This window comes from Hermetia illucens, chromosome 1 (assembly GCF_905115235.1).
Source record: "Hermetia illucens chromosome 1, iHerIll2.2.curated.20191125, whole genome shotgun sequence".
Classification (NCBI taxonomy): Eukaryota; Metazoa; Arthropoda; class Insecta; order Diptera; family Stratiomyidae; genus Hermetia; species Hermetia illucens.
The window spans coordinates 203,379,771-203,407,398 of NC_051849.1; the positions used below are offsets into that span (position 1 = coordinate 203,379,771).

At 45.1% G+C, this 27,628-nt stretch overlaps 1 protein-coding gene across 3 annotated transcripts in view; it reads right to left on the reverse strand.

Annotated features, from left to right (window-relative positions):
* Positions 1 to 929: 929 nt before the first annotated feature.
* Positions 930 to 27,628, reverse strand: part of LOC119647103 (putative gustatory receptor 28b) — a 59,120-nt gene continuing 32,421 nt past the window's right edge. Inside the window, exons 1-4 of one of the 3 annotated variants that reach the window (XM_038047880.1) lie at positions 23,069 to 23,741; positions 1,714 to 2,106; positions 1,398 to 1,556; positions 930 to 1,334 (exon numbers count right to left, since the gene is read on the reverse strand). In XM_038047880.1, coding sequence (XP_037903808.1) covers positions 1,212 to 1,334; positions 1,398 to 1,556; positions 1,714 to 2,106; positions 23,069 to 23,704 — 1,311 coding nt within the window. In that variant the 5' untranslated portion in view covers positions 23,705 to 23,741 and the 3' untranslated portion in view covers positions 930 to 1,211. Of the gene's footprint in view, positions 1,335 to 1,397; positions 1,557 to 1,713; positions 2,107 to 11,145; positions 11,829 to 23,068; positions 23,742 to 27,628 lie in introns of those variants that run through there. The other 2 variants (XM_038047879.1, XM_038047881.1) reach the window with 2 other exon arrangements.

The window sequence follows — 27,628 nt, forward strand, 5'->3', positions numbered from 1 at the left end:
GGTAGCGTGAAAATTTTTGCGTTTGCGGAATCTGGGCCGGGTCGCCTTTCGGTCGAGGTATTTTCGACGGGAACCCGACGATTTTGCATCTTTGGCCATTTTGTCGAACCGGGGGTCGTGGAAATTTTCCAATTTCTTGGTTTTCGGCCAGCCTCTCGGGTTTCCAGCACGGTAGCATGAAAATTCTTGCATTTCCGGAACCTGGGTCACCTCCCCTTTCGATCAAGGAGCTGTATTGTGGAGCCACGATAGTTGTTGTAGCGATAGGATAAGTTGTTTTGCAAATTTTGCTCGAATCTCCAAGAATACTGCAGGAATACCTAGGCATTGGATGTGGTAAGATTTCCCGCAGTATAGGTCTTTAATTTTCTACCTAGACCGTATTTTTCTCCGCTTTGGCCGTTGGTTACGCCCCTGCTCAAGCTACTACCATTCACATGTTAATTAAAAACTGTGTCTGGTTAGGGATCAAGTAGTCCCACTATTACTTTCTATTCTATTTAAAACTAATCACTTCAGTACGACGATGTTGAGGATTAATGGCAATTAATTAAAAACAAAAAACCTAAACCCATTCAATTATCTGTAGACGATCGAATTGCCCCGATTAAGGTAGACTACTCGTAGTAAAATTGCCGAGTAATACGATAGTAAATAGAGAGGATGATAACATGTTGAGGAATGTCTAGGGCAGCATGTGTACTTTTCCTCCACCCAATCAAAACTTTTCTAATTAATAAATTGCTTCCAACTCTTGGTCCCAAGTTTTAACGAAACTTTCAGGTTATTATCCTGAATTTTATGGACTTACCATGGGAAGGTAATTACTGCTGCCTCTGTCATTATTCTGCTATCTAGACTATCTAGACTTGAATTAATTATATTCAAAATATGACGCCTGGGTATCATAGACATTGTTCATATTTCCATCAAAGTTTAATAAACAATTTTATACAAATTCAAAGATACATCATATGAGACCTTACTTGGAAAATTTCACTTTCAGCTCCATTCAGAATTGTGCTCAAACATTGTGTAATTTATCTTTTTCTTTCAATATCTTTGATAATGTGCAGACACATTTAATTTTTATATACTCGTACGTATGTGCTACATATAAATACGACTTTATAAATAATTTCAACCTTACACAGCAGATATTACACTAATTTAGAACCACATCAATATTACAGAATAATTCTCGAAGTTTCCTATACGATGAGGCTTGCGTTGGTAGCCTCCGTTGTCGTGGAGTCCCCAATCACAAGCTTCGTGTCGTTTTCTTTGCTGAATTGCAGTAGGATTATGAGATACGTTGTCGTAGCACCACATATCTGTCGAGGGGAAGATATTACATTCTGGAATGTTCTGCGGAAGGTGGGATCAAGTCTACCTACCGTGAAAAATAGTGTTCTATCTAAAACGAAAAAGCCAGCTGCATCGAAAACAACTTTTCTGTGGATGAGTTGAAGCGAGAGTTTGTATAAGATGTCCTTCAGGCTTTCGACCTTAGTCAGGTTTAGGAGTTTATGGACGTAAATTGATGTCATTTGACTCTGTGAAAGGTGAATGTAGAAAAAATTATTTTTTTGGTCCTATTTCAAGATACAATTATGTAATATTGACTCACATTAACACTAAACATCTTTTAAGAAGAAATCAAACAAAAAGATTGTTTGTCTTAACAATCTAAAATCACAATATTTCACTTACCTGTGAAACAGCTTCACTGCTCCCATGAACAATTACACAAACCTCGATAGCATGCAGAATCAATTGACTGGAAAAGAAAATGATAAAAGCAGTTGCCCGAAAAGATGCCAAACCAAGATATGTTCCCAACACATAGTACGCATCAAAAACAATAATCAGAAATGCAATTCCTGTTATGGCGAGCATCTGAACCGTGAAAAAATCGTTTGTTATCGTTGCTAAATCGCACAGCATATCATGAATATGTGCAACCTCCTCGATTGTTTCGTCATGCGTTTTCAACACGGTCACCCACGACATGAATTTATCGGATGGCTCTCGAGTGAATGGAATTGATTTTTTACGACTTACGTCGGTTTTGTTAACAAATTGCTCGATCATGTTGACCAGAACCTGGAAGGAAGGGAAAAAGGATTATATGCTGATAGAGAACAGGGACATTTACTTTCATTCTGACTCATTCAAAATTCAAATGTTGGTACGCTTATTTAAACTATTACCGCTTTTCACTCCAAACTCACTCAATACCACCCAAATCCTATATAGCAGCCTGATCTGATAATACTTCAGGTTAAAGTTGCATAACTCGGCAAGCCCTCAAACGGCCTCCGTGCGCTGGCCGCTGGAAATCGTCTGCGGATGGGCCAAGAGTGTGTAAGGCCAGGCTGGGAGTAAGCTTTTCCAACTGACGAGGATCTGCTTGTCGGCTGGTCATGTATTAGAGGCAAGTAGATCTGGCTGGGGGATGAGCCGAAGCAACAGGCCGAGGATCGTCCTCCCTGCACTGGAGAAAGCGCTAATAGGACCCCAAGCCAAGGTGGATAAACATACGCCGAGGGTTACATGGTCAATAGGGAGCTTGGTCTTTAGTATGCGAACTCTGTATACGTTTGGCACCTTCAGTTTCAAATAAGTCTCTTATCCTGGCGGCCGGGCTAACTAGGGTGAACAGTCTTCAAGTACCAAGACATGGACTCAATATTAAAAATAAATAAACCGATGATCGAATGCCAGGCGCATCACCGGAGGACGAGCTGCTGGCATCCAGCCAGGAGACGGTAGCCGTCAAGAGCAGTACACTCGGTGTCAGCCGTAGCACTGCTTTGATGAAACCAATCGCAGGGATCTCCCCGAGCGAGACGGCAGAAGGACTAGTGGTTTCCAGCCTGGAATCCACTGCATCAAACTGAGTGTAGCGAGTACCAGACAGAGTACTCCTAACACGAAACTGGAAACTGGCTAAGAAGCGAAGGTCCACTAGTGTCCTGCTCAAGAGGCAGTACCATGCATATTCTCAGCAAGATTGCTAAGAATAAGGAGGCCGGTACTGTCGACGAGCGGGATGAAAAAACCTTACTAAATACCAGGTGATTGTTGAGGAATACAAAAGGAAACAGCTAGCAGACGAGCAGAAGGCGAAGCCCATCGTTCTGAAACGCAATCGATCTCAAGACGAGGTCGCGCAAGATCACAAGTGCAGCAAAGTGGACAAGGGCTCGGACACTAAGTAGCATCTGAAGAAAAGTACGCAGTAACAGTCAGTCGACGAGCCACGAAGTGCGAAACCCTTCAGCGATGTGGCCAGGAATCATTTACGTGAGGCGCTGGCGGATGGTAATTCCGTTGGCGGTAAACCAGTGTTGAGGCAGACTGTCGGAGATGGTCATTGAGCATCTCCTGGACGCCGAAGGCAAACACACGAGATCTATCCCCAGCTTCGATTCCTCTCAGGTGGGTCGTGTGTTCCACGTTATAGCTTGCGAGGACCAATTCTTCAGGGACTTTTTTGTGTCGTACGTCGCTAAGATCAGCGACGCTTGGGAGGGCGTAAAGCTCAATGTCATCCCATACGACGAGATTCCCAAGAGACCGGTCGTTCACATCTGGTTGCCAATAATTCGCATGGATAAGGACAACCTCGTCCAATCGCTGCGCCTTCAAACAGCCAAACTTTTCTACTCCGTGGAGGCACTGCAAAAGGTCGACTATAAAGTGGGGTTCGGAGTCAAAAACGCAAAGGTAAAAGTGTTCCGCGCTGCAAAACCGGACGGCGACCTAGATCCAATCGACGCTGCCAATGAGCTGTTGGAGAAATTGAGGATCGAGGGTCCGACGAGGACTGACGAACCCCCACGCAAGCAAATCATGCGGGAGTAACGCAGATAAATCTGCAGCACTCGAAATACGCCTTGGCTAATCTGCTTGTCTTCCTCCTAGTGGAAAACATCGACATCAAACTAATACTGGAGCCTTGGGTCGGAGGCGACCGAACCATCAAACGGCTCCAAAGCAAATGTTATAATTTATTCCACTTAAGTTCTGCGTTATAATTTCGGCAAAGCCTAGGAATCGGGGAATGAAAGGAGACTTCGAGCTCTGTCTGCGCTACCTGTATTATAAGAAGCAGGACAGCAGGTGATGCCGTCAGCGGCGAAGCAGTCCATCAGACCCGAGGAAAGTTTAAAAAATATGCATAGATCCAGATAGGATCTACGCTGTTGTATGAAGGAAGGTTCAGAAAGCGGAGGCGGGAGGAGCTAGTCCACACCAGGGAAGCTTTCCTTAAAGAAGAGGGAACGGATGAATTTACGTTACACATTCTCGAAGGCAAGACAATCACAGTTACGGGAGGGAAGGAGTACTGGAGGGTATTCCTGACGAGGGAATTGAAGAGAGCTAAGGAGGGTTGGATGGAGGCAAAATCAAAGGAGCGAAGTACAATTTTGCTGCTCGATTGATGACATTGAGGCAATGGGTGTCAAACGGAGCTTATTGTCATAAGTGACTCCGAGGTGTTGAGTGGAATTTAAGCAGGATAAGGAATGCCCATTAAGAGAGTAGGAAAAAGAAGTGGGTGAAGATTTTAGGGAGTAGCAAATAGAGTGACACTTTCTGACGTTTAGCGCTAAACCATTAGTCGAGCACCAACGAACCAGAGTGTCCAGGTTAGATTGAAGGGAAACACAGACAGTAAGACTCTTAAGAAGAGACATCCACTTCAGTTCCAAAGTGTGAACTTAGAAGCTAGAGTGGGCGCGGGTGCGATTCACACCCATTGAAAGCCCTCTTGACGTAAATGCTTCTGTTCCTTCCCCCTTCTTACTTCTTTCAGCGACTGGTTCTGTAATCATACGATTGTAGACGAAACCATAAACTAGTTTTCTTTCGTCATCAGCATCTCCGTAACTATATTCATGAGGTTCTCCCTCCTTTCCAGCACCTAGTTCAGAATTTCTTCCCTCCAATCCGAACCTTGGAAAGTGAAACATTACATCTCTGCTATGCCAACGCATCCCAGACAATTCCACGAGTCATCTAACCTAAAGCAAGACAGATATTGGTTGTAGTAACCATCGTGTCCCGTGAGGAACTGGGTAATGTGATAGTTGGTTTGGTTTCCACCAAAGTCACACGATAATACTGGGAGTAAGCCCATACTTCCAGCGAACCTTCGTAGAGTCGTCTCACCTACGTTGCCAGAGATCATGCAAGTCCGACATTGTTATATTGTTATATTCTTTTCTGTCCCCTCTGTAGGTCATGTATGATACGTGAAGGCCCTGGGGGTTTAACGTGAGTACCTGCCATGTCGACAAAATCTTGCGGCCCTCTTCAGACCGCCCGCCACGACTAGCACAGCGGTACTGGTTCATATTATACCAGGGAATACGAGGCGTATGTAACACCTCCGCCATAACTATTTTTTTTTGGGTGGGGTAGGTGATGCATTCACGCACAGAGGGTTGGACTCTCGCAACGGTACGTCGTCCGACTACCAACTAAACACCTCCCCATCGTCAGAGAGCTAGCCTCAAACAGTTTATCCCATTACTTCGGACCAGCCCCCGAGCTTTCTCGCCTTTGGCAGCATTCGAATCACCTTCGAATTACCAACGAGAGGAGAAAGGGAACTCTTATTTAAAGGACCCCCTGACATCCGGCCTCTCCATTCTATCTCTTGCAACGAGAAGAACCAGAACATAATGCGCAACACGGCTCCATCTGTCAGCGCTTCCCGGTATCTCCTCGACAATGTTGCCTGGGGAGAGATCCCCTGTGTTTAAACAAAGCTGCTGACGAATCCAATCCCACCAGAACAAGACAGACTGCGTTGAACTCACCAGGAGACGTCGCCTGCTAGACATAGGACCCCCAATATTCACCATTAGCCCACTTCACGCTGAAATTCCAGCTACAGCCTTGTTCAAGAGTCAGTCCAAGTTATTTTACCACTGGTTTTGACTCGATTATCGACTCGCCGAACGATATGGGACGCTGGGTCGGATTTCTCTTTTTAATCAGAATGAATACTTCATGTGGAAGTTGTGTTAATCGGCGGGGTCTGTGATACTCCTTCTGGAACTCTGCAATTTTCGCCATCCGCCAATACATAGAAGGTTTGCCACGTCTCGATGCCTTCCTGGGCATGTAAGCTCCGCAGGCCGTCGTTATCAGGTTCATAACTGAATTTACGACAACGTCAGCTGCAGCACCTCCAGCCCCAGGAGTACCTTCAGCACGGTTCCACCTATTCCAAGAATTCCCGGTGTTCACCCTCGTAACGTTTCATGCTCAGAAAGACCGCCGAGGTGCCGCACACCGAGAGTCTGTGTCTAGTACTTCGAAGGTAACGTATTGATGGTCGCTTGCCCGGAAATGTCCAGAACTTCCAAAACTCCACACAGATGGTGCGTAGAGCAGGATTGCCCCCACCAATCCGACTACAGTATTTCGGCCCACCAATATTCGGGAACATTTTTGCAAGTTCCTCGGTGCCACTATCTCTTAACATGCATACTCTAGGTGCTCCCTAAGGCTCAGTTTATCATCAATCAACACCTTCGATCAATATGAGGTTGCACCGATCGTGAAAAAGTTGAGAGAAAGACTTTCGCTTTCAGCTACGCGTAGGTCAGGCCTCGAAAATTAACGAAATAGCAGGGAAGGAGGAACAGCTCAGTGCGTTTGGGCGCAACTCAAAAATGTGTTGTTCACCGTAACTACATACCCGATGTGACACTGACAGGCCCAAATAAAATGGAAGCCTTACCAAGTGGCTGACGGTGCAGGAGCAGCAACTCCAATATTCTGTAGTGCCTCTGTTCCGAAAAAACTCAGTCAGAGCCGAAAGAGCAGGTGGACTCGGACATTACTCGAGTAAAAGTGCAGTCGGATGTCCTAGCTAGAGCCGAAGAGGAAATGTTCATGAAGAAATGCGCGGCAGTGGTGAAATGTATGCAGTCGGCAACATTCCTCGAGAGGAACGTCAGCAAAGGAGTCAAAAACTATTTATTCTACCTGGTTGTTCCACCGACCTTGCGGCTGTCAACCTGCCGTCAACAGGTAGTCAAGCTACTCAGGCGGGTGAGTTTCCAGTCGTGGTGAGTTTCGCTAACCTGGTGTGGAGCTCTCTGCTAAGCGATTCTACACTACCCCACCCCCGGAGGACACAGGTTAAGGTCGTCTGCATAGCGCAAACAGGGACAAGTAAGGAGGGGGGGGGGGGAAGGTTGTTAATAAAAATTAAAAATACCAATAGATCCCTGCGGGACGCCAGAGGAGAGGGAGAAGGAGCGGGAAGTACAGCCGTCAAAAGAGACGCGGCAGGGTTGGTTGGAAAAGTAAGAGGCAAGCCACAAAACAAGTGGTATGGGAGGGTTTAGAGATGAGAGTTTGGATAAAAGTATCTTGTGATTTACAGTGTCGAAGGCTTTAGCGAAGTCAGTGTAAATTTTGCCGTGAATTTAGACATTTGGCGACAAAGTTGGTGGGACCAGAAAGGTTTCAGGTTTCCGCGCTTTAGTAAGTCTTCCACACTGGTCAAATATTCGTTTCTGGACTTACGTATTAAGGAACGTAAAGATTTGAAAAAAACTAAGTCAGTATCGTTTCTAGAAGACAGGAACTTCTTCCTCGCAGTCTCTTTTTGACGTAGTTTTTTGTGAACTTCAGTGGGAAACCAGACGGCGTATGCACTTAAGAGAAGAGGGAACATAACAAGGAAGAAGATCAGATAAAATGGTATAGAGAGTGTTGAGTGCTTGATCACACGTAAATGGAGAGAGGAGGGGGACCCAGTTGATTGACGTCAGGGCTAAGTTCAGAACTTCGAAATTCAAATTACGAAAGTTGAAATTGGTAGGCTTGCGAGCGACAGGAGAGTGGAGTCGGGATATCTGAACATCGAGCTCGAGAGCAGGATGATGGGCGTCAGGGGCAACGTAAGACGGAGCATGAAGGGATTGGGAAAAACAACGCACAGGAAGGTTAGAGAGGATAAGGTCAAGAGTGCGATCTAAGTGGTTTCTAGAAAGGTTAAACTGGAGGGCGACACAGGGGTACATGAAAGTGGATAGAGGAAGGGAAGGGTGGTTCGTGTTATTAGGGAGGGAGGGAAGGCCAGGAGTAATGGGCCAGGAGAGCTTAGGAAGATTAAAGTCGCCACAGATGATGAAAGGAAGTGAGGGAAACAAAACGATTAGGGCCTCTGATAATCTGTCGAAGGAATCCTCGCACAGAGAAGGCGGGCTTAGGCAGGGAAATAATTCACACAATATGGTAAAGGGACATACGTTTGGCGGAAAGACATGTATGGTGACAGAATCGTAGGAGGAGGTGGATAACAGGATAATAGCTTAATAGCTATTAGGCCTCCTCCGCCAGTTGTCTTGCCAAGCGCAGCGCAGTCTCTGTCACAACGAAAGACAAAGTAATCTTCGAGGAGCTCAGAATCTAAAATCCTGTCATCCAGTCAGGCTTCAGAAAGGCAAATGACATGATGCTGGAATGCTAAGGCAGACAGTTTGAAACCCGACAGCTTGGTCCTTAGACCCCTTACATTTTTATAAAAGAGTGTATAGTCATCGGAATCATTCATGTTCGCGAAGCAGGCGGGCGGACCGGAAATTTTCACGAAGCTTAGTCCTCTGATAAGGTTTGACTAAGACCCCCCGTGGCCAAAAGGAAGATTGGACTCGGTCAGGATTGCCATCCTTCGTCAGCTTCACACATGAAAGAGGTGACAAACTTGAGTTGGTTTTGCTTCTGATATAGGCCAGAATTTCGTCGGATGTGGTGGAGTATGCTAGTCTTGACACTAACAGCTGTTTCGGCGGCGAGGCGACGTTGAATTGGGGGCCGTTTGGGCAACATGAGGTCGGAAAGGCCTGCGGTTCGGCGATGGCGGGCGTCGCCAGGAGGAAGCGTGTAGTGGTGCTAATGCGGCGACTGTAGGACAATCGTCAGAAGTGCGTAGCACATCCAATGCTGAGTAGGGAACATGTCCCTCGGATGGAGGACTAGGCTAGCGGACGTCGTCGGGTTGATACAATCTTTTGTAGACACACTGGAATAGAGTGTGGCAGATAGAGGCAGAGAATTAGTCGACCGGGGCGACTTGGGTATGGCGCCAGTATTGTTGGCCGCATTCGTCGGCAAGGTATGAGCAGAGACAATCAGCGGCATCTCAGGAGCTGAGGCTACGCTGGTGCTCGATGAAGCAATAGCTTGTGGGGGCAGAATTGTCGGCGATTTTGAAACTGCATGTTGAATCCACGACAAAGTCGCCGTGTTGATGCAGCAACTGAATTGCATCAGATAGCGTGGCACCGCAGCAGGCGTTACAACGATAGGTAACGTTCGGTGAAAATTTTGCGCGAATATCTATAAACGCAGAGGGAATACCCAAACATTTGGCTTGGAAGGTCGCACCACAGTACCCATCGCAGTCTAAAAATTTGGAGCGAATAGATTCCAGCTCCTTACAAATGGCACACAGAGTACCATAAATCGGCGAGGAAGTTGCCATAATAAATTTGAAAAAGGGTGTTAAACACACAGCCACGGAAGCTAATGATGCAAAATCGACTCCTAGAATTTTAGGCTAGACTACAAGGAGCAGACAAAAATCTAATCTCTTAGATGATGATGAAGTCACCAGCTTATCAAGAGTTACATGTAATGTGTGAAAGGCTAAAAAAGTACGTTTTCCAGCTGGTGTTCCTCAAAATTCCGTATTGCGAACTCTGTTGACAAATATTAGGCAACATCAGGTTTTCATATGACATATGACGCAATGTTTGTTTAGGTTTACCTGATTACTGAAGAAAAGGTCTTTATTTCAATCGCGGAAAAAACAATACTGTCAATGTCCTGGTCTCAAATAGACCTTTAGATACCTGAAGTTTGACAATGCAAGAGAGAAGGCAAGGCTAGTTCATTACTAGCAAGATGATAGGGGGAAGGGGAGCTAAAATATAGATGTAGACTAGTTGTCCCACATGGGGTAAAATCTGTTCGGTATAATCGAACCCGAGCATTGAACGCCACAGCTAACCAGAAGAGGGTAAGTTCGGCATACGGACCAATCACATTGCAGGTGCGCAATGCATATAGGACAACTTCGGGTGAGGCAGTGTATGTCATCTTTGCACCTTCAGAGAATCAGGCGAACTGGCTCTACCAGAGAAGGGGAGCGAATCAGTCCGAGGTAGACTTCGGAAAAGCCACAAGCGTCGAAAGACCTAGAGCAGCAACGATGGAAAAAGGCAGTGGACCCTTACACTGATCACGTGTATTGAGTAATGGATCTAGGGAAAACACCGATAATTGACACACGAACGGATTTCTTTACAGATTACGGTGGAGTCCGTAAATAGGAAATATTAACATTTCTTCGGATTGGCTGAGCCACTCAACTGTCTCAGATACAAGAGTACAATCGAGGTTCTGGAGGAAGTTGAGCGAGGCCTTTAACATAGTTGTCGGACGCCAGAACCTAGTGGCGGAGAAGCCGGCGTCGAAAACAAATTGGAAAGCAGCCGCGATTTAAAAGAGGTTCCAGGAATAGGACCGAACCCAGGAAGCGCGACAGACGCCTAACCTCAACATGCTGATGTAGGTTAGAGCCTTTCCCGGGAAATACCGTGGTCCCCCAAGGATACGGGTGGATGAGTGGGTGGTTTTTTTTATGAGTGACTCCCACACACACACATCTTTTTCTTCATTGAAAAACAATCTAATTTCATTATCATAATTCATGGTGGTCAGGTTAATCAATTCAACTTGCGAAGGCAATCAGACAATGAAGCCTTGTTAAAAATTTCATCGCTTTATTTAATCATTCATCTCATATTCCACTGTTTTGTGGCACGGAATGATTGATGAACAAGGGTGGGCCGCCCATTAGACTGTGTACATATATGCAAGGCAACTTCATTCTATCCCCCATTGTATAATTTCTGGATTATCTGAATATTTAATTTGGAGGCAGACACTATCATGTGAAACATTAAACTACGAGCATTACACATTTGCATATTTAGAAAATTTTCATGGGAACTTTATTCGCTTTAAAAACCAACAAATGGACTTGGACTTGTGTGGGCTGTGTTACTAACCACCCCCAATGTTCGTTTTTCCCAAGATACTCACTTGGTTTATCATCACGAAACGATCATCTATTAATCGTGTCACACACGAGAACAGGATTGCTACAGTAGTTGTTATAATATGTGGATAAGCGAAGGACATGTACGCGAAAAAAGATGGGAACACATTGACACTGGCTAACAATCCATAACTTATGATCACATGTATAAAAGTCAGAAATATCTTTAAGATAAAGTGTCTGTAGGTGTAATATAAAAGTTTCTTATATTTCACCAAGACACCTAGCGATAATAATTGCTCGTCGATGTAGGCCAAATTGCGGAGAACAATCACCAACTCGCGCCATTTGCGAAGGCATACACTATAAATAACTGATATCCCGAAGAATCCTGTAATCAATTGGATAATGTTTCCTAGTTTCGATATATTCGTGTGAATAAAATATCCTACTAAGCTTTCACCGTCAATCACTGTCTTTATGTAGCACCCGATTATGGCGAATAAATTCAAAAATACAATGAACACCGCCAAACATGTAATCTTCAATTTTCTTTGACCCCTTCGTCCACTTATGCTGAAAGGGGTGACACCAAATAAGAACGTTAACTGCAGGATGGGCGCTAAAGACGCGTAAATATCACTGGGCTCACGAATTTCCTTCCAAAACTCCGGTAACATTTTCTAAAATATCGAATACTGTGCTGCGTCCAACTTACCATCCTCGACTAGACCACTCGAAAGTTAATAGGATACTTTATAGTTATGATATCGGGCGACAGGACAAAATAATGCATTGTGGTTTCCATATAAACAGCAAATTAGTGGTGTGGGATGATATGAAAACAGAGCACTCATGAAGGATATTCGTACAAGCGAAATGCTCAACAAGTTTCGAGGGTGGATTCCAAGGGACCTTCGATACTTTCTGATATCGATGACCCCCATGGTTGGAAGGCTCGTGTCTCACCTATAATTTAGTAGCCATAGTGTGTTGAAACTAGGGACTGTTATCCTGTTTCTTAAGATAGTAAGATAAATTAAAATACAAACGTATCTAAGTCTTATTCCCCACACAAACTTGCAGATATAACTGATTGGAGTTCATGGCAAATCAGCCCCAGACATTTCAAAAGGATATCGTTTCACAATAGCCTTTCTGAGAATCCTTCCGCTTTCGATACCTGACAAGGACTCACCACCCACTCATTCCGATGTTGGAAGTTCCTGAATTATATCCTAATCGGAATACTTCGTAAGCAGTTAGCGACAAAGGATATCGCCTATTTGCTTATTTCAGGATGAAATGGCTCCATTTTCTATGTTCTACACTTTGACACTGTGGCCATCCATAAAACAAAGTAGACTGCAATTATCTAAATTAATTAGAATCGTAGACAACGTTTATTTACAAAGTATTTAATTGTTATTGATTAGTGTTTGTTCAGGCGATGTTGCAAAGCTTGACGCTTACAGGTGACTATAAATATTTAGACGTGATATTAAGCCATAAAAAGGTGTGTGTAATTAATCAAATGCATTTGAGGTCGGATATGCAATTATTTTTCCTGGTAAAGCTTATTATTTAATTTACTTAATGTTTGGCAATCTGCAGGGGGCACAACGTAAGCACCTTTATTAGCACTTAGGAAATTTAAATTAGAGAACTATGAATCAGACTTGACCCTCAGGAGGTTTTAATAGGAATGAAAAATCAATTCGGATGAGCTATGATGAATTAATTCTCAGGAATTGAAACAAATCATTTACGGCTTGCAAAACTCTTTGCTGTTAGCCACGCGCAGCGAATGAAAGCAAAGCACCTTGGGAGTGAGCCTCCACAATCTCGTCTTCACAGTCGGCAAAGCATGCCAACCGGAGTACTACCAAAAACGGCGTCCTGTTTGACCAGTCTGTCACCCTCCTCATTACCCTGTATGCACCCTCAACGATTAGCGTGTGGGAATCTTACCAACTAAAACCACCCCCGACTCCCTCCACGCCCCGTGGATCCAACATATGGTATTACATCACAGGCCGGAGTCAGCTAATTTTAGCTTGGTCCCCTTTCATCTCTAAGCAGCGTACGTAATCGCTCCTCTGCTTTCCCAGTTTCCTCTGAATAGATACGACCATGGAGTTGATCGCATACCAGTCTTCCTGGCATGCTAACATTCTTCGCACTAGATTCTGTGGTACGAGCTCCTCTCTTAGAGTCTCCTCTAGGTTCTTCCTTTCCTCCACAAACCTTGGACAATGGAAGAATACATGCTCTGGGTCCTCTGGGACTTCATCGCAGTTTGGACAATTGGATGAGATATCTAGTTTAAACCTGAGCAGGTACTGGCGATATCCTCCATGCCCCATGAGAAACTGAGTAAGATTATACTTAATCTCATCGTGCCGTCTCTCCAAACACTCCTTGATGGCAGGGATGAGTCTGTGTCCACCGACCCTTCCCCGAGCATTCCCAACGCTCTTGCCATCTGCCTGCCTTTCGGCGTTCTTCGTCTGCGTTAAAGAAGAGATAGACTTCGCATTATATATATTCGTCATCTCATCTGGCAAGATGCCAATGGGCATCATTCCAGAGATGACGAATGCTGCATCCTTTGAGACAGTCCTGAATGTCGCGCACACCCTTAGGGGTGTTCTTGTGTAGACTGAACTCAGTTTGTTAGCGTTAAATATAGCCTGCAATGCCTTTCCCCAAACTGTAGCTGCATAGAGCAGGATCGAACTCACTACCCTAGCTATAACCAACCTGGAAGCACACCGTGGCCCCCCACATTCGGCATCATCCTTGCCAGGGCCACACTTGCAGTGGATGCTTTGTCATAAATCTACTGCACGTGTTGCTTATAGCTAAGCTTCCCGTCTATCATCACTCCCAACTACTTGATGGCAGGCTTAGAAGTGATGATATGATTCCCAATTTGAATACGGTCAAAATTTCTTTTACGGCGTTTGATGTTGAGGACCGCTTCCGTTTTTTCCTCCGCAAGTGTCAGACCAGAACTGGGGTCCGTCATCAGTGTCATACCAAAGCCTCCGTTCTTGTAAATACCTGTTGACAATAGCTGCAAGATAAGCGGGAATACCAATCTTCGCCAGAGATTCCCGTATTAGGTTCCAATTGACCGAATTGAATGCATTTCTCACATCCAGGGTCACCACTATGCAATAAGTGCTAGTACTGTCCTTTCCGTGGATTGCATCTTCGGCCAAGCCAGTAACCATTTTGATGGCATCAATGGTTGATCTAGCTTTACAGAACCCATACTGCCGATCTGAGAGACCTCCCTGGCTCTCAACAACCGGGAGTAATCTATTATAGATTACTCGCTCTAGCATTTTGCCCACAGTGCCCAAAAGACAAATAGGTCTGTAAGAGGTTAGCTCACCCGGAGGTTTGCCAACCTTTGGCAGTAACACCAACTTCTGTCGTTTCCATGATGCAGGAAATATCCCCTCGGACATGCACGCTTCGAACAATTCAGCAAACATGTCCGGTTTGGATTTCACGGCAAGCTTAAAGGCCCTATTCGACACGCCATCTAGACCCGGAGCTTTGTTATCTCCTATCCTAGCGCAGATCTCCAGCAACTCGTCACTGTTGACTGGCGGTGTTGCCGTGTCGTTCAGAGGTGGCTGAAAGCTGTCTATGCCCTCCTCTTGCTGGGAAGGGCACGTGCTCTGCGGAGATGATCGACCTTTGAATCGCCCAGTAAGGAAGATCCAGGGGTCAAGCAATGCACTGCAAGATATATTGACGCGGAATATAACTCCCTGGGGCCAACCTGTCTCTCTCTGAGCGTGATATGTCTCTCTTCGAGGGTGATATGCGGATCTCCAGGAGCCAAACCTCTCGTCTACCAAGCCAGCCACATCCTGTACGAGGAGACTATTAGCAAAACGCTAATGATCTAGACCGAGGAGTAGAAGAACATCTCCCAATGCAGGGTATTATGCGAATCGTGCCCATTGAAGAGTTTGCAATCGGGGATGACTGTATTCGAACGGAGCCTCACTGATACCTGGTCACCTCAGTGAGCAAGTTTAACCTTGCCGTGCACGGCCGACCTCCTAACCCCCTACATTCATAGGATTCAAATAAATACAAAAACTAAAGACACAAAAAGCCATACAATTAACAAGCGGGACCTCGTACCGCACACAAACTGGCCTATCAAGCGGAGGCAAATAAGAATATCAGACGTCAGAAAGGAGACACGTATCAGTGGCGCATTTGATATCTACGCTATCCAAAAGACGGTCTGAAACCAGAAGAGACCCTTAAGACGGTTCAGGGTAGACATAAGCTTTCAGTATCAGAGCCAAGAAAGCGGGGAGCAGCAGAAATCAGCCCACAAGAAGAAAATGCTCCCAAGAAATCTAAATCCGAGTCCAAGAAAGGGGACATCTTCTGGCGATCAGGGATGAAGGTAGGAACCCGAAAACCCGTCGTTAGCTATGCCAGCTCTATTGGAGCCAAAAAAGCGGGGAGCACCGGAGATTAGCCCGCATGAAGGAAATGCCCCCTAAAAATCCACACCTGAATCCAAGAAAGGAGAAAACCCGGGCAGGTCAAGGGTGAAGGCAAGGATCAGGAAGCCCAACGTTAGTTATGCAAATGCAGTCAAAAGCATTCGATTGGCCATACTGCCGAAAGTATAATAATAATAATAATAATCGTTGGCGCAACAATCCATATTGGATCAGGGCCTTGAAATGTATTAGAGCACTTCATTCAAGACCGTAACGGTACACTAGGAGGCAATGTGGTCAGCATTGTGCTCGCCCGAGATTATTACCCTGATTTGACTCAGGTACTCATTCATAGCTGAGTCGACTGGTATCCGACGTCAAATCACGATACAAATTCCACTGCCACCAGCGAGATTTGAACCGCGACCTTCCGTATGACACCCTTGTGCTCTAACCACTGAGCTATCCGGACAACCGAAAGTATACCCAGAGCAAATACTCACTTGTATGGGGCAGGAAATAATTGAGCACCTCATCGCTATGGAGATTTGTGAGAGATGGAAAAAGGAGCTCGTGTTCACCAGCATACGTTTTCGACCAGGTCCTATACTGGTTGACTGTACAACGGAGGACACGGCCCACTGGCTTAGAACTGTACGTTAGTTCTCAAACTGCCCGGATGGAAGGGAACGAAACTATCGACACACGCTGGCGATGATATACCAGGCGCACACATGGTGAAGGTCTACCTTCCTAAAGCCACAGCGATTGAGATGGGGAGGCATCTACGCCTCCTCACCACTCAAGACATGGATCTTCACACACGGTTTTGGACAGTTTTTGGAAGTAAGGAGGAGGTTAAAGTCAAACTCCCTGAGTGTTCCGGCAGCAGGTTCACGGCCTGTAAGGAGGAAGCATGCAAGACTAGCTGTCCAAGTTTCACTGGAAACCCAGGGAAGAACTTGAAAGGCAGTCATGCCGTCAAAATACTTCCCAGGAGGTGACACTCAGATCCTACAGGAATTTGTCGTTAGACTAGCAAATCTCTGCGAGAGGAAGGCGTTACCACTTCATTTCGACTGGAATGCCAACTCCCACCATGACGTCTGTGGAAGCAGCGACATTAATCGGAGAGGTCAGTCATCACAAATGGCACAACAGCCGCTATCCGGTCTAGATTCGCCTTAATGAGGAACTCCAGACATCCCGGTTTTGCGCCGAGGTCCATCAATTCAATATCCCTAGAAGATGTCTGGCGTCTTGGCCTACACCATCGCTCCATCTCAGGCAAGGTCTGTCTCGTTTTTTTCTACTATAGATATCACCCTTATAGACTTCTCGGGCTGGATCGCCCTCGTCCATACAGGTTAAGTGACCGCCCACCGCAACCTATTGAGCCTGATTTTATCCACAACCAGACGGTCATGGTATCGCTCATAGATTTTGCTGTTATGTAGACTAGGAAGAGGTGAGTACCTTCTGGAATTCATTCTCAATAACAAGTTAGAAATACATAACGTAGGGAACACTACAGCGTTCATGACCAGCACCAGGCAAGAGGTACTAGACAAAAATCTAGGGAACACTCTGATGAGCGACTTGGTCAAGAATTCGAGGATTTCGGATAACAGAATAATCAGATTCAAGATTGAGGGTAACTCGGAAGTAGATGGAATAATAAGGAATCTCAGGAAATCGGACTGAGATTCCTACACAAGACACCTAAGTGATAGCATGAGTCATCTACATTTGAGCGGTGATATCAGGAGCAAAATAAAGGTAGAAGCGCAATGAGGTCCGCTGTCGCGCCAAGGCAGTCAAATCATCAAGGGACGTACTCTGGTGGAACAGGAACGTAGACAGAAACGACGTGCGAAAACCCTTCAACCGGGTAAAACAAACTGGGTACTGGCAGAGGTACAAAAGAGCTCTGACGGCCTATAGCATTGCGATCAGGGAAGCAACACGGAACATCACCATCATCAATGGCGCAACAACCGGTATCATGTCTAGGCCTGCCTTAATAAGGAACTCCAAACATTCCGGTTTTGCGCCGAGGTCCACCAATTCGATATCCCTGAAAACTGCCTGGTGTTCTGACCTAAGCCATCGCTCCATCTCAGACAGGGTCTGGCTCGTCTTCTTTTTCTATCACAGACATTGTCCTTATAAACTTTTCATCCTCATCCACAGGGAATAAGTGACCGCCTACCGTGACGTATTAAGCCAGATTTTATCCACCACCTGACGGTCATTGTATCGCTCATAGATTTCGTCGTTATGTAGACTACGGAATCGTCCATCCTCATGTAGGGGGTCAAAAATTCTTCAAAGGATTCTTCTCTTGAACGCGACCAAGGGTTCGCAATTTTTTTTGCTAAGAACCCATGTCTCCCCATACATGGGGACTAACAAGATAACTGTCTTGCACAGTAAGAAGCTTGACCCTATGATGAGGCGTTTCGAACGGAACAGTTTTTGTAAATTGAAATAGACTCTGTTGGCTGCCAACAATAGTACGCGGATTTCATAGCCCTCCTGGAGAAGGAGAAATTATCAACGGTCTCAAAGTTGTAATCTCCTATTTTAATTTCTCCCATTTGACCAGTGCGGTTTGACATTGTTGGTTGGTTGGTTTTTGATGCTGACGTTGCCACCATACATTTCACCTTGCGTGCACTGATATGCAGCCCAAGATCTCGCGCCACTTGCCGCCTGATCGATCTAGATGAAGGCAGTTTGTACGTCTCAGGTCCTTCTTCCCAAGACGTCGACATCGTCAGCATAGGCCAGTAGTTGGGTGAACTTAAAGAGGATCGGACCCCTTGCATTTACCTCGGCATCATGGATTTCTTTCTGCAGGGCCAGGTTGCAGAGGACCCATGATAGGGCACCCCCTTCTCTTAGACCGTTGTTGATGTTGAATATTCTTGAAAGTGATCCTGCTACTTTTATCTGGCCTCGTACATTGGTCAGAGCCAGCCTATCCAGTTTTATTAATTTCGTCGGGATACTGAATTCGCTCATGACCCTGTACAGTTTTACTCTGGCTATGCTATCATAGGTGGCTTCAAAGGCGATGAAAAGATTGTGCAATTGTATGGACCAATGATGTTCTGGGCGTATGGGGCTATCCGGCCTAGCAAGAAAACGGAGAATATCTTAGAGGTGGTACTCAGCAACGTGATTCCTCTATAATTGCCGCACTGTGTGATATCTCCCTTTTTATGTATGAGATAGACAATACCTCTTTGCCAGTGGTCAAGGATTTGCTTTGATAAACCGCTTGGTGTAATTGGTCGCCTCCATATTTAACCAATTTGGCTGTAATTCCATCGGCTCCTCGCGACCTATCATTTTTAAGCCGATGAATAACACGGACTGTTTCTTCTATGTTTGGTAGAGGCTGTATTTGTATTGTTTATCAATGGTATCCCTACGTAAACTATGGGAGCCAACGTATCCCCTGAATACGTGTCCGTCCCCACTTGACTGTTAAAATCCCCAAGTATAATTTTGATATCGTATCTGGGACAGACTTCGAGGGTTCGTTCTCGTAGAAGGTATCCTTCTCCGTCTCTGCAGTCTCCTTTGTAGGAGCGTGAACGTTAGTGAGGCTTATATTTCGAAATTTGTCCCCACAAACGCAGAATGCATAGCCGTTCGCTTATGTTTTCAAAGCCAACACCAGCAGCTTTCATTTTTTGGCTGACTAAGAAACCTACTCCGAGCACGTGGTTTACTGGATGGCCACTATGATATATGTTGTAGTGGCTCTTCTCCAAGAAACCGATCCCTGTTCAGCGCATCTCTTGCAACGCTGTTAAATCAGCCTTATATTGGTACAATTTATCGTCTAGCTGCTCAGCAACATTTGGTCTGTACAGGGAGCACACGTTTCATGAGAAAATGCGCAAATCGTTATTCCTTTGCCATGAATGAGCCAGATTCGTGGACAAAAATCACCCTAAGTGACATGCCCGCGACGCTTGTTTAAAATATTCGCAATCCTTTTCCCGCAACAGGAAGAAAGTGGACCTCAGCCAATGGTTCAAAAGCACGTCTTCACAATCCGCGGGGTGACTGAGGAGGAACTACAAGAGATTTGTGGACGAGGTTAATAAAGCTCCGGGATTGGATGGGATTGCGAACAAAACCCTGAAGTTGGCTGCTTAAATCAGGTCCGCATAATATACAATGGGCTGCTTCGGTCCATAGAGCTAGCGCGTGGTCTATCAGAGCAGCAATATGGGTTTCGCAAAGCACGGTCCACTTTCGCTGCAGTACGTTCGTGGATTTAACTCGGGAAGCATCAGCGGCTGGTAAGTGCGGCGGGGAGCTGACGCTGCATGTTAGGAATGCCTTTAACTCGACCAACTGGAGTTGGATTAAGGGCACCCTACGTGCCAAAGGAGGCAACATCGGTTGGTTTTGCAAACGACCTGGCGGTGGTAGTAGCTGTAACACATTCCCAGGACGCGGAATTGTATGGAAGTGAAACCATTCATGCCATCAAAGCATGGCTCCAATATTGGACGGTCAAAATTTAGTCACCGACTACTTATCGCAGGTATGGAGAAATCCATATGAAGTATACGCGGCTCCTATCAACACAGTGGACCTGCGAAGGTTAAGTTCGATATACTAGCCAATCGCGCTGCAATGTGTGTCGTCGCGGGGATGATTCCTTTGAATGTTGTAGCGAATGAGGCACACTATCTTCTGCGAAGAAGGAGGACGAATCCGACCGAAGTGACTGAAGGCTTCCGCAAAACTACAAGGAAGGAGCTGCACAGGAAATGCCAGCAACGGTGGAATAATTCCGAAAAATACCACCGGACCCATATATTGATCAAGTGTATTGAGAGATGGGTCGAGCGGAAGCATGGAGAGTTGAAATACCACCTAACACATTTCCTTACGGGACACGGTGAATACAGAAAGTACTTGCATCGCTTCGGATTGGATGAGTACCCAGACGCCCGAGCTCGCCGCTACACCCGAGGACCTGGAGCATGTTTCATTCCATTGTCCGAGATTCGCGATTGAAAGAGGGAGGTTAAACGATACCCTCAACGCAGTTATCGGACCCCAAAGTTTCGTGGAGCAGATGCAGCGGTCTAAAGCAAATTGAAGTGCGATAAACGCAACGGTAAGTACAATACACAAAAAGCTGCATGTACTGGTTCGAGCCCGGAAAGCTGCGACGGACGCGTGCTGGTGTAAACCGGACCCCTCCTCCCGAAGTAATACGTCACGGGGTTCCCACGGGGTTACGGGCGGAGAAGTGGGGGTGATTTTAGTATGTGGGAATCCCACACATTGCTGCAATTTGACGCAGCAGTATCTTTTTAAGATTTCTACCTACACCCATTTAAAAGAAAAACAAAAAAAAAACACCAGCTTGAAACACTTGAAAGTAGGAAACAGAATAAAGTTATGTTAATTAAGTGAAACAACATAAAACCAATTCGATTTATCATCAAATCATCAGTTTTTAAGGTAGGAGTTTTGAATTCGATCTTTTTTTTTGGGATTGAGATTAGGGTAGGTGAATGCGTTCACGCGCACAGTGTTGGACTTCCGCAATAATACGCTGTCGGATTACCAACTAAGCACCTCCCTGTCATCAGGGCACACTACTTCGGGCTAGACCTCCCGCTCTCTCGGCTTTAGGGGAGGGGAGGGGAGGAAGGGAGTTGTCAGTTCAGGGAACCACTTATCATCCGGTCCCTTCGCCGGTCGAGTTCAATTTTCTTTACAATAAGAGGAGCCCGAACCTAATGCGCAACACGATTTCAGATGCCAGCCCTCTTCAGCATTTCTGTGACAAAGTTGTCTGGAGAGAGCTCCCCTCTGTCTGTATAGAACTGTTGACGAAAGCCGTCCCATCTCCAGCAAGAGAAAAAGGTGTGTTCAGCGTCTTCCGCCAGCCTCTCCATACAGAACATACAATCAGGAGATCGCACCTTCCCAATCCTGTGCAGGCAAGATTGAAAACCTCCATACACGTTTAGAAGTTGGGTAAGAATGTAATCAATCTCACCGTACGTTCGGTTCAACCACGTCTAAATTGTCAATGAGCCGCGCCATCTGTCCCTTGGCTCATTTACCCAGGAGAGTTGCCACTCAAGGGTACATTGACATTCTTCCTGGGCAACCACCCCTTTCAAATTCTTGCCCTTACGGCGGTAGATAGCTTTGCGCTCCTTGGCAAGGAGGGCAATGGGGATCACTACCGCGATCACCATCACGGTCGGTTCGGAGAGAGTGCGATAACCAGACGCCACTCGCAAAGTTCCACGTCTCTACACTTGAGCAAGGCACTTACGAGACATATCTTTGTCTAGAGCATCAGCCTATACCTACGCTAGCAGAAAGGGCTGCGTTGCTCACATAAGAAGACGTCACCTAGTAGATTTAGGGCGCCCAATATTCATCAAGGCCGAGACTCCAGCTGCAGCCCTGTTCGCTGCTGCTTTTATTTGCTCGAAGAGGCTCATTGAGTGGAGCAATAAACCAAGGAAATTAACCGTTGGTTTTGACTCTATAGTCAACTTTCCGATCTATATAGGACGCAGGGTCGGGATTCTCCTTCTGGTTAAGGCTGAAACCGTAAGCAGTCATCCATCCGCTTACCCGTCTGCTTTGTGCCTGTTCAACAGTGCATCCGACGATAAATACCGCAACGTCGTCTGCATGAATTCGATCTTGGACGAATTACACGCTCAACTAAAAAGCCTAATTTATATATTTTGTTTAAGGATTGAGAGGGCCCTGAGTCCGCATTCAATTGATGATGGATCAGACCAATTGGAAAGCGGTTGCCCCCCACTTTTTCTAGTCCATGAACTCCACTTTAGACTCCATTTTAGACGCACCCCATCCCCATCCACGAAACCGCCAGTTGCTTCTTTTAATTACTATTAGATAACCCTTGATTATCTAATTATCTTTCCACTTAAGAATGAATTCAAACACAATACACCATTTACGTATATTAGATAGAGTAGTCTAGACATGCTGATTACTAAGCATAGGCCACATTATTTTCAATGTAGAAATGATGAATGGGTCGTCAGAGAGCTGCATGGCTTAGAGCAGTTGAAAGGGGTTGAAAATTTCACGCCACCAACAGTTATATAGCGTAGGACTCATGTTAACTCGCTGTGACACACCTAGTGTTTTACGACGTTGTTGTAAACATGTTGGTCCCACTTACAACAACCTGTATACGCCAATTTCCAGGAAGCAACGCTAAGGGGCCAAGATAGAACTCAGTGACAGTTGCTTTCAACTAAAGGGGTAAATAGATGACGAATGATACCTAGGATTAAAGATACTTTGCACTCCGGGTTAATTTATTCTTCCAATATCTAATATATGATATTATATATATATGTGTATAAATATTTTTATATTTTTTTTTTTAATTTTATTAAATATATATTATTTAATATATTTCCCACGGATTACTTACTTTATTTAATACAATGAAACGTTCGCTAATCAATTTTATAATGCACGAGAACATAATCACTACCACAGTCGTTACAATGTATGGGCAGAAGAACGTCATGTACGCGGAAGCCGAAGGATAAATATCCATACTAGTGAGTAACCGATAACTACCAATCAGATAAACGAAATTAAGTGTTAATTGAAACACAAAATGAATATAGGCATAAACCAGCAACTTTTTATATTTAACTTTCACACCAAGTGTGAGTAATTGTTCATCAATGTTGGCCAAATTCCGCACGATTCCCACAATAGCGTGTCTCTTGTACATCGATACACTGTAAATGACTGTTATCACAACAATTCCGGACATCAACTGTAAAACATTTCCAATCCTGGACACTTCATTATCGAAAAAATATCCCACAATTGTCTCATTCCGCAAAATGGCCTGCATATAACACGCTATCATTACACAAATATTGAAAAAGGTAACACAGAGCCTGAACTGAGTGACTTTCAGCTTGCGAAACCCCTTCCTACCACTCATGCTGAGAGGAGTGATGCCAGAAGAGGCAGCTATAAACAGAAGAGGTGATAAAGATGCGTAAATATCACTGGGATCACGCGCTTCTTTCCAAAATTCGGGTAACATTTTTCTTATTCAAATTCGCGGATGTTTTGCTGATGGCACCTTGGTATGCACTAACAGGTGTCGTGATTAATATGGTCCTAAGTAGTGTTCACACATACAATCGACAGGATAATAGCATGTGATGTACACATGACTTTCTATGACACATTATACAAACAGTTTAACTCAGGTACCCACCCCAAAAACGCGGTCATAGGGTTCTAACAAATGAAGGATTTCGATACTTTTTCGATTATTGGGAGATTTTTTTTTGGCTAGAGAGCTGGAATGCATTTACTCACAAACTACCGGACTCCTATCTTAGACAGACTACCAGCTAAAACACCCCCTCCCTCTGTAGCGTCCAGGACTCTGACCCGGAACCGTTTGACATATTACCTCACCCAAGGCTTATTCAGTATAGCAGCAAAACCCCTCGAATTCAGGGAGCTTAAGCTATCCTGGCGTCTCTCCTATCCATCTCCCTCGTTTTCGTCTTAAGAATGCATTGAGTGTAACGTGCCACTCGACTCCATGTGCCCTCAATTATGGTGTCCGGGATCCCAAGACATCCTTCCATCGAAAGGTGATGGCGGTGGCGCTCCCACCTTCGGTAGAAGAAAAAGGTGTAGCAGTCATCATCCATCACGTCCTTGCAATAAATACAGTTGAGCGATCGTGATTTCCCGATGTCCAGGTAAGATTGAAAATACCCGTGTCCGCTAAGCAGCTGCCATGCACTGAGAGTACGGGCTCTCTCTTCATAACAGACAGCTTCCTTATTTTCCTCGCCTTTCCTGAGGCAACATGAAGACCGATCGGAATAACCCCCGCTATCGCCATTACAGCTGCCTCTGAAACAGTACGATAACCAGACACAACTTTCAGAGCCGCTCGTCTTTGTACTTTGCGCGTGGAGCTTACGGCACATTTCCTTACTTTGTGAGTTAGCTCATAGTTCGGAACCGCAAAGGAAGACGGACTGAACCGCACTCATCAGCAAGCGACGCCTGTTGGATAAGGGATAGCCGCAACCTTGTCTGCGATGTTGCGAATGTGCTCGAAGAAGCTCATGTTCGTGTCTATTATGATGCCGAGATATTTCACCGCCCCTTTTCACACAACTGTGGTTTTGTCAACCTGAATAGGGAGCACTGTGGGAATCCTCTCCTTGGTCAGCATAATGACTGCAGTTTTCTTCAGAGCTAGGGAGAATCCATGTTCAGCCATCCATTTGCTTACTTACTGCATCACCATCCCCAGCGTTCGCTGAGCTTGTTCAACCTTGCGTGCGGTAACCAGTGCCGCAACATCAGGAGTCTTGAGAAGAAGGAGGCTATCGTATAGGGCGTTCCAAAGGTCCGGACCAACGATAGATCCCTGAGTCGCCTCCGAAGTTACCTTCATTCTACTTTGTCCTTCCCTTTAAATAGTCCATCAACATCCACAATAGATAGCCTAGAGTATGGAAACGACTTTGCAGTGCATGTCGAACCACCTCGCAGAATTGAAGGCTTTTCTTACATCGAGGGTCACAAAAAGTACCACTCGTTTACAGTGACGACTGTGTGGACCACCAATGGCATCAATTGTGGATCGCCCTGCTCTAAAACCATATTGGGTTGGTGAGTAGTCTCCTGCAGTACATATTGCATCAGCCAGACATGGCTTAATAAGCTTCCCCGCTATGTCGAACATGCTCAGCAAACGATACGTTGACGGCGCTTCTTTGTCGTCTTTGCCCTTACTCAGGACAGGTCTCACAACCTCTCAGAGGGTGAGAAAACATCCGCTATCAAACATGCGTTGAAAATGCCGAGTAGCAAGTCCGGTTTGTATTCACATACGAGTTTCAACATTTCGCCAGGAATACCGTCCAGGCCTGTTGCTTTTTGGTCGTTCATGGATAGGACTGCAGCTTTTCTAGTTCTTTTGCAGTGAAGAGTGGATATTCCTCAGTAGTCACCAGTTTATCGGCAGCGTCAGTCCGGATGGACTGGGCAGGAAAAAAGCCAATTTTCGCTGCTTCCATAGAATAGGGTGACCGATGGTCACCGAGCTTTTTAGAAACCAATTTTTTCCACTCTAATACTCTGCGTGTAAGCGTCACCCCATCTTGGTCTCTTTCCCGCTGAGCAATCCACCGAAGAATGCAGTAGTCGCCCTTCTGTTCCTACCAGGCCATGTATCAATAGTGGATAGATAGCCTGGCTACTGTCCTGTTTCATACCAAAACCCTACAATTGAGAATTAGAAGGAAGCGGCAAAAGAGCTCGGTGCTGAGCGAGTTCTTTCCAGTAGTCAGCAATCGCTTTCATGCTAGGCGACTAAAAAGCAATCCAGTCACAAGCAAAAAAGGGAGCGCAAAACCTCATGCTTGCCTCTGTCGCTACTGTTTACCTCTCCACATGGCACAGTATCAAATCCATAATTCCGAGAAGTTTCGCGTAAAGTCCTTTATTTGCCGTTTGAAGCGCAGTGGTCGCATCTTTTCATTGGCAAGTATACTCCAAACATTGATGGAAATTAAGTTATACTTCCTAGACCTTGACCTAAATTATTCCATTTTCAGAAAGAACATAAGAGTTCCTTAAGATGAGGTAATGTGGTTGAATGTCTCTACCGATTGCAGCTTCATCTATTTGGCATTTATTTAGCAAGCAAACAGGGCGGACTAGGCAAATTAGATATCTCGCTGCTTGCAGAGAAGTCCCTGTCATATGGCGTTATAGGCGATGAAACCGGCGTATCATTCTGTGACCTGTTCTTCATTGACTCATCCTCAGGTAAGAAGTTAAATCCCATCTCCGATCTCTCCATCGTCCATCTCCCTCTGCACGAATCAACCATGTCAACCTGGCTTAAATGCCAGACATACCTCTTGACCGCCAGCTACACCGTTGACTGACAATAAGTCCTGCTGTACGTAATACTTCCCATTTTCGTCCGACGCTGCTTACAAACAAAGTCAGGAGCTACCACTCGTAACTTACCGATATCCTTATAATGCAAATAAATCCAAACCCAAATACTTTTTCATTTCTAGAAAAAATCCCTGGCATGAGCGAACACGATGCTATCAACCTCGAAATACAACTTCCAAACCAGGCTATCCGCTCACCGCGTTTATAGAGCCTCACTGTAGGAATATTAACTGACGGCCTTTAACCAATCCCCTAGGTCCCGATTTTCCCTAACACAACTTGGCTTAAACCGCCGCGTATCGAATAAGACCATTAAGAGCACAATTTGTCAATACACTGAAGCGATTCAGAAAGTATACGATGAACTTATGACGAAACACACCTCTAATTACCAAAACTTCATTTCCCTCCCGGACCACATTCTACTGAACATCTACAAAATCCCTCTACGACGAAGATTATTTAGAAATAGATATTCTCCGCAATCTGAATTTTTCCATTACCTACTCCTGCCAACCAAACTCGAAACGATTGCAAACTTTATTAAGCGGAGAAAAACTAGTTGACCGGGCTTGATAAAATGCAACTGTTTCTTACTTTCTACTTTTTCAGTTAAACTTTCAACTTATTACAAAAGTAATATCACCTTAAATTACAATGTTACATTACCATGACCGAATATTGCCAAATATTACAACATCACCTAACATTGTCACATTTTTTATCATCACCACATTACCTAATATGACCGCATCACATAACATCACCACATTACCTAATATCACGACAACACCAAAGTAATGCTATTATTTCTGTAATGTGTAATGTTTTGTAATGGGACATCACATTACAAAACATCACCAAACATCATCCCTGCTGTTGTCGAGTGCCGAGCCAATGCCGTTTGCGAATCTATTGTCGTTGTGGTTGCCTATTCTTTTGACTACTTTGTGCTTGAAAATGGTTTCGAGAAATGTGATGTGGGGATGCAAATTCTTGACTTTAAGTAATTGACGCGTAA